The sequence below is a fragment of the Salpingoeca rosetta genome (assembly GCF_000188695.1).
Source record: "Salpingoeca rosetta unplaced genomic scaffold supercont1.4, whole genome shotgun sequence".
Lineage (NCBI taxonomy): Eukaryota > Choanoflagellata > Craspedida > Salpingoecidae > Salpingoeca > Salpingoeca rosetta.
The window spans coordinates 2,029,513-2,036,589 of NW_004754930.1; the positions used below are offsets into that span (position 1 = coordinate 2,029,513).

At 58.8% G+C, this 7,077-nt stretch overlaps 2 protein-coding genes across 2 annotated transcripts in view; one reads left to right on the forward strand and one right to left on the reverse strand.

The window, feature by feature from the left end:
* The window catches only part of PTSG_11749 (DUS4L protein), a 5,392-nt gene extending 3,957 nt beyond the window's left edge, over positions 1 to 1,435 (forward strand). The window contains exons 9-12 of the mRNA XM_004997423.1: positions 136 to 267; positions 539 to 635; positions 807 to 883; positions 1,013 to 1,435. Coding sequence (XP_004997480.1) covers positions 136 to 267; positions 539 to 635; positions 807 to 883; positions 1,013 to 1,039 — 333 coding nt within the window. The 3' untranslated portion in view covers positions 1,040 to 1,435. The remainder of the gene's footprint in view (positions 1 to 135; positions 268 to 538; positions 636 to 806; positions 884 to 1,012) is intronic.
* Positions 1,362 to 7,077, reverse strand: part of PTSG_01505 (uncharacterized protein) — a 17,624-nt gene continuing 11,908 nt past the window's right edge. The window contains exons 2-3 of the mRNA XM_004997424.1: positions 5,508 to 7,074; positions 1,362 to 5,398 (exon numbers count right to left, since the gene is read on the reverse strand). Coding sequence (XP_004997481.1) covers positions 1,840 to 5,398; positions 5,508 to 7,074 — 5,126 coding nt within the window. The 3' untranslated portion in view covers positions 1,362 to 1,839. The remainder of the gene's footprint in view (positions 5,399 to 5,507; positions 7,075 to 7,077) is intronic.

A 7,077-nucleotide genomic window follows, 5' to 3' on the forward strand; every position in this document is an offset into this window, starting at 1 on the left:
GCCTCGCAAGCACGCACACGCCCTCACATATGCAAGATGCCACCCCTCACACACACACACACACACACACACACACACACACACACACACACACACACACACACACACACACACACACACATACACACACTTCAGACGGCGCAAGCGGTTGCCATGTCGACGCAAGACCAAATCACTGAACTGCGAAAGACACTGGAACCTGGTCTACGCACGTGTGCTGATGATGTGGAGCACCTCAAACTGACCACCCGCGATTTCTCCTCCCGCGTCAGTTCCACCCGCTCTTTGTTGTCGCACTTCTGCACTTGCACACGTTCTGTGGCCGGCAACCCGGGCTTGTGTTCATGTCTCAAACACACACGCATTCAGTTATGCATTCGCACACACGCGCATGCATTCACTTATGCGTTCACACGCGTTCACATGGAGTACACTCACATTCACATCCACACACGAGTTCACAACGCTCATGTTCACATCCACATCCACATTCACATCCACATATGCGTTCACACACTCATGCTGCCCCTTGATGCAGAACAATCTGGTTTGGGGCAGTGTTGGGGAGCTCAAGCAAGAGCTTGAAGCGTCCAAGCGTAAAGTGGTTCATCTTGAACGCTCAGTGGCGCAACTTAGTACGTGCTATTCGCGTTTCATGTATGTGTTGTTCACGAGAGTACCCGAACCTTTGCACACACACACACACACACACACACACACACACACACTCTCTCTCTCTCTCTCTCTCTCTCTCCCTCACACACACACACACACACACTCACCCAACCACCCAACTATTCTTATAGAGGATGTGATCAAGGATCTACTCTCGCGCCTCTTTGACCGCCACATCAGACCTTTGCAGCAGAAAGTCGACGCAATCGTACGTGCTTCTTTTTGCCACGCTCTGTTGCAACATCACATGTTGATGCAGATGTTGTATCACACCGCACGAGTCCCACACTCACCTACTCACGTCTTCCTGGATTACGTGTCTATGTGTGCACGCTAGGCCAAGGCAATGCATCATGCCCGCTGACCCACACCAGTTCAGGCCGTCCGTTGTTGCTGCCGCGTACATGCCCCAACCCCTTATTGCACCTCCTTCCCCGCGTGCTGACTTTGCTTGCGGCGTGCTGGCCCTCGTTTCATGGTCGCGCCACTGTTGCTGTTGTCGATCAACACATACATACACCTGATGAACGCAATGACACCATCGACCTTGCACACACACACACACACTCTCTCTCTCTCTCTCTCTCTCTCACACACACACACACACACACACTCACAGACATACGCACTCACTTACGTACACATACACGCACACTCACTCAGTCAGTGTGGCTATCGCATTATCTTCACATGAGCAACTCTGTAATCAATGAGAACAAAAACGAAAGAAAGAGCTGTGAACAAAACCAAAGTGACATGACGGTACCTCCCAGCAAATCAGCAAGACACTAGTTCACACATCATCATCACATCAACCATGCATGCAACGTTCAACTACAAGCAAACACCGCCAATTGAAGCAAACAACAAACCAGAGACCGCCAAACGAAAATGTCATCCACTCATGAGCCCACTCTAACGTCCCCCTCACGCCTCGGCGCGGCCCACAGCCACACCCGCCGAGCAACGTAACGATTCGCCCATTGAAACACACACACACACTCACACACACTCACATGTACGCTCACTCACACATACACACTCACATGTACGCTGACTCACACATACACACACACACTCTCTCTCATACACTGTCTCTTCTCTCTCAACACCAGCACAACCTCACGTCTGCTGCTTAAGGAGAGAAAGGCAGCGGCTTATGTGTCAGGTCATGTCACCGGCGTCGTCAAAATCGTCGTCGTCATCGTCATAATCCTGGGCGCGTGAACCCCCTCCATCATCAACACTCGAACGTGCACCGGCATCTGTGAGCGCGCGCTGGACGGCATCAAACTCGTCCAATAACTGCTCGTCTCGGCCATCACCGCCAGCGTCATCGTCATCACCATCATCATCGGCACCAGTCAAGAACGAGCTGTCCTCTTCGCGCAGCTGCTCCATCGGCTCAATCGTGCTCTGGCGGGCACTGGCAGGGCCCACGCCAATGTACGATCCGCGAGGCGGTGGCGCCATCGAATCACGCGGCGATACCGTGTCGCCAGCATCAAAGTCAAACGTCACATCCGCCTCATCAACAGACTCTGGACGAACATCCGGCCCATCATCGTCCACATCCATCACAGCCTGTGAAATGAGGTTTGAGATGGCGTCGTTTGGATCATCGTGGATGGGCGGCTGTGGTGGTGAGCGTGCAACCCTGCGCGCTTGCTCTTGTTCCGCCAAAACCAGATCACCCTCAGACCAGGAGCCCTTGGGTGTCTGCGGCTGCAGCGATGACCATGCCGCAACAGGGTGTGCACGAAGTACCGTGTCCTGGTACTGGTGCCGTGCAGCTGCCTCCGCATCCGACCGCGCGTGATCATTACGACGCGACAAGCGAGTGAACAACAGCACAAAAATCAGCAGCGCAAAGAGACCCAGGTTGACACACCCAAGAATGACGGCCAGGTCTGCGGTGGATGCCGCTTCGTCCGTCTGTTTGGCTGTCTTGGACTGGGACGTCTGCAGGTTGCTTGATGTCTGGTTCAAAAGCGAGTTGAGCTCCTCGGTTGCCCGAAGCGCTTCCAAGCGCGCCGTCGCCAACTGCAGCTGCAACTCTTCCACCAGCGCAGTAAGGTTCTCCGTATCAATGTACACAGATGGCTGGAACGGCAGATCTTCTGGCGCGGGGAACGATGGGTCAGACAGCGTGGTGTTGAGGAGGTCAACTGCGTCATCACCAGTGAAGATGGCGCGGCGACGCCGGCTGGAACCACCCGACGACGTCGCAAGCACAAAAGTCACGTCCATACACACATCTGGCAGCAGCGCGCGCGCAAACCGCATGCGCGCAATCGACGTGCCCGAGGCAGAGAGCAGGTTGAGTTCCTGCGAGTCAGTGATGTTCCACTGCGTTGGCTGAGCGAAGAAATCCTTCACCTGCTGCCGAAGCGTAGGAATCAGCGCACCAGCGTCCTCGTCCACAGAGCACATGCGCAGCGTAAGGGACGAGCAATTGGCCGTGTTGCAGTTGATGCCCGGGTCAAGCGTCAACAAGATGGTTCGGCCAAACAGCTCTTGCTCGTTGATCACGACGCGGTTGAGGATGTCTTCAAGGCGGTTGTCAATGCTTGTCACGTTGCCCTCCAGCACAGACTTGGTCTCGCTCAAACCAACAGCGATGGAACGCTCCGCCAGGGAGGCGCGGGCGGTTTCATCTGAAATGGAGCTCGCCAGCGACGTCTCCGTGGACTCTAGCGTCGACAGCAAGGCGCTGTCACTCGTGGTCACAACAGCAGCCAGCGTGCTCAGCTGGAAATCTTGCAGCGAAATGGCAGAGGAGAGCTCCGATGACAGAAGGTCTTCGGCATTCATTGCGCGCGAAAGCTCAGTCGACAGCTCGAGGGAGAAGCGCGACTCCAGGCTGTTTTCCGAGTTGGTGGCACGGGTGATCTCAAGCGTTAGCCGTGCCTCCGCTGCCGATACGGCAGACTCCAGTGAGTCATCGGCCATGGACACCGTGGAACGCACACTCGAGAACTCATCCTCAATTGCAAGAACGGTGGCAGCAGTGGACGATTCGTGCTTGGAAAGCTCCGATGAAATAAAAGATTCCGTGCTCACGGCACGGCTCGATTCAGACGAAATGAGAGAATCGAGCGTGTCCTCGGCGTTCATGGCACGTGCAACCTCTGCACTCAGGGCTGCACTCAATCGGCTTGACTCGGAGGAGACATCCGACTCCAACGACAACAACGACGCATCCACGACTTCAATATCACTCAACAAGCTCGCTTCCGTGGAGGCAGCCCGTTCATTCTCTGCAACAATCGAGCTGGACAACATGCGCTCAACGTCATTCAACTCAATGCTGTATTCAACTTCAACTGTTGAAATGTCTTCCTCAAGACTATATTCAGAGCTAATGGACCGCGACGTCTCGCTGCTCAGCTCGCTGCTCAGCGTGCTCGACAGGTGAGACTCCGTGCTGTCTGCCCGGCTCGTCTCCGTGCTCAGCTCAGTGCTCAGCGTGCTCGACAGGTGCGTCTCAGTGCTTGCCGCGCGCGAGTTCTCGCTGTTCAGAGAGCTAATGGACCGCGACGTCTCGCTGCTCAGCTCGCTGCTCAGCGTGCTCGACAGGTGAGACTCCGTGCTGTCTGCCCGGCTCGTCTCCGTGCTCAGCTCAGTGCTCAGCGTGCTCGACAGGTGCGTCTCAGTGCTTGCCGCGCGCGAGTTCTCGCTGTTCAGAGAGCTAATGGACCGCGACGTCTCGCTGCTCAGCTCGCTGCTCAGCGTGCTCGACAGGTGAGACTCCGTGCTGTCTGCCCGGCTCGTCTCCGTGCTCAGCTCAGTGCTCAGCGTGCTCGACAGGTGCGTCTCAGTGCTTGCCGCACGGAACGTTTCCACACTAATGCTCACAGTCAAGCTGTTCTCAGCAGCCACGGCACGCGACGTCTCGCTGCTCAGCTCGCTGCTCAGCGTGCTCGACAGGTGAGACTCCGTGCTGCCTGCCCGGCTCGTCTCCGTGCTCAGCTCAGTGCTCAGCGTGCTCGACAGGTGCGTCTCCGTGCTTGCCGCGCGCGAGTTCTCGCTGTTCAGAGAGCTAATGGACCGCGACGTCTCGCTGCTCAGCTCGCTGCTCAGCGTGCTCGACAGGTGCGTCTCCGTGCTGCCTGCCCGGCTCGTCTCCGTGCTCAGCTCAGTGCTCAGCGTGCTCGACAGGTGCGTCTCAGTGCTCAAAGCACGGAACGTTTCCAAACTGATGCTCGCAGTAAGACTGTTCTCAGCAAGTTCAGCACGAGATGTCTCGCTGCTCAGCTCGCTGCTCAGCGTGCTCGACAGGTGAGACTCCGTGCTTGCCGCGCGCGAGTTCTCGCTGTTCAGAGAGCTAATGGACCGCGACGTCTCGCTGCTCAGCTCGCTGCTCAGCGTGCTCGACAGGTGCGTCTCCGTGCTGCCTGCCCGGCTCGTCTCCGTGCTCAGCTCAGTGCTCAGCGTGCTCGACAGGTGCGTCTCAGTGCTTGCCGCGCGCGAGTTCTCGCTGTTCAGAGAGCTAATGGACCGCGACGTCTCGCTGCTCAGCTCGCTGCTCAGCGTGCTCGACAGGTGAGACTCCGTGCTGTCTGCCCGGCTCGTCTCCGTGCTCAGCTCAGTGCTCAGCGTGCTCGACAGGTGCGTCTCAGTGCTTGCCGCGCGCGAGTTCTCGCTGTTCAGAGAGCTAATGGACCGCGACGTCTCGCTGCTCATCTCGCTGCTCAGCGTGCTCGACAGGTGCGTCTCAGTGCTGCCTGCCCGGCTTCGTCTCCGTGCTCAGCTCAGTGCTCAGCGTGCTCGACAGGTGCGTCTCAGTGCTTGCCGCGCGCGAGTTCTCGCTGTTCAGAGAGCTAATGGACCGCGACGTCTCGCTGCTCAGCTCGCTGCTCAGCGTGCTCGACAGGTGAGTCTCCGTGCTGCCTGCCCGGCTCGTCTCCGTGCTCAGCTCAGTGCTCAGCGTGCTCGACAGGTGCGTCTCAGTGCTTGCCGCGCGCGAGTTCTCGCTGTTCAGAGAGCTAATGGACCGCGACGTCTCGCTGCTCAGCTCGCTGCTCAGCGTGCTCGACAGGTGAGACTCCGTGCTGTCTGCCCGGCTGGTCTCCGTGCTCGACAGGTGAGACTCCGTGCTGCCTGCCCGGCTCGCCTCCGTGCTCAGCTCGTTGGACAGCAGTGTCTCTGTGCTCACAGATCGCGACGTCTCGCTGCTCAACTCGGTGCTCAGCGTGCTTGACAGGTGCGTCTCCGTGCTTGCCGCGCGCGAGTTCTCGCTGTTCAGAGAGCTAATGGACCGCGACGTCTCGCTGCTCAGCTCGCTGCTCAGCGTGCTCGACAGGTGCGTCTCCGTGCTGCCTGCCCGGCTCGCCTCCGTGCTCAGCTCGTTGGACAGCAGTGTCTCTGTGCTCACAGAACGCGACGTCTCGCTGCTCAACTCGGTGCTCAGCGTGCTTGACAGGTGCGTCTCCGCGCTGCCTGCCCGGCTCGTCTCCGTGCTCAGCTCGCTGCTCAGCGTGCTCGACAGGTGCGTCTCAGTGCTTGCCGCGCGCGAGTTCTCGCTGTTCAGAGAGCTAATGGACCGCGACGTCTCGCTGCTCAGCTCGCTGCTCAGCGTGCTCGACAGGTGAGACTCCGTGCTGTCTGCCCGGCTCGTCTCGCTGCTCAGCTCAGTGCTCAGCGTGCTCGACAGGTGCGTCTCAGTGCTTGCCGCGCGCGAGTTCTCGCTGTTCAGAGAGCTAATGGACCGCGACGTCTCGCTGCTCAGCTCGCTGCTCAGCGTGCTTGACAGGTGCGTCTCCGTGCTGCCTGCCCGGCTCGCCTCCGTGCTCAGCTCGTTGGACAGCAGTGTCTCTGTGCTCACAGATCGCGACGTCTCGCTGCTCAACTCGGTGCTCAGCGTGCTTGACAGGTGCGTCTCAGTGCTTGCCGCGCGCGAGTTCTCGCTGTTCAGAGAGCTAATGGACCGCGACGTCTCGCTGCTCAGCTCGCTGCTCAGCGTGCTCGACAGGTGCGTCTCCGTGCTGTCTGCCCGGCTCGTCTCCGTGCTCAGCTCAGTGCTCAGCGTGCTCGACAGGTGCGTCTCCGTGCTTGCCGCGCGCGAGTTCTCGCTGTTCAGAGAGCTAATGGACCGCGACGTCTCGCTGCTCAGCTCGCTGCTCAGCGTGCTTGACAGGTGCGTCTCCGTGCTGCCTGCCCGGCTCGCCTCCGTGCTCAGCTCGTTGGACAGCAGTGTCTCTGTGCTCACAGATCGCGACGTCTCGCTGCTCAACTCGGTGCTCAGCGTGCTTGACAGGTGCGTCTCAGTGCTTGCCGCGCGCGAGTTCTCGCTGTTCAGAGAGCTTATGGACCGCGACGTCTCGCTGCTCAGCTCGCTGCTCAGCGTGCTTGACAGTGCGTCTCCGTGCTGTCTGCCCGGCTCGCCTCCGTGCTCAGCTC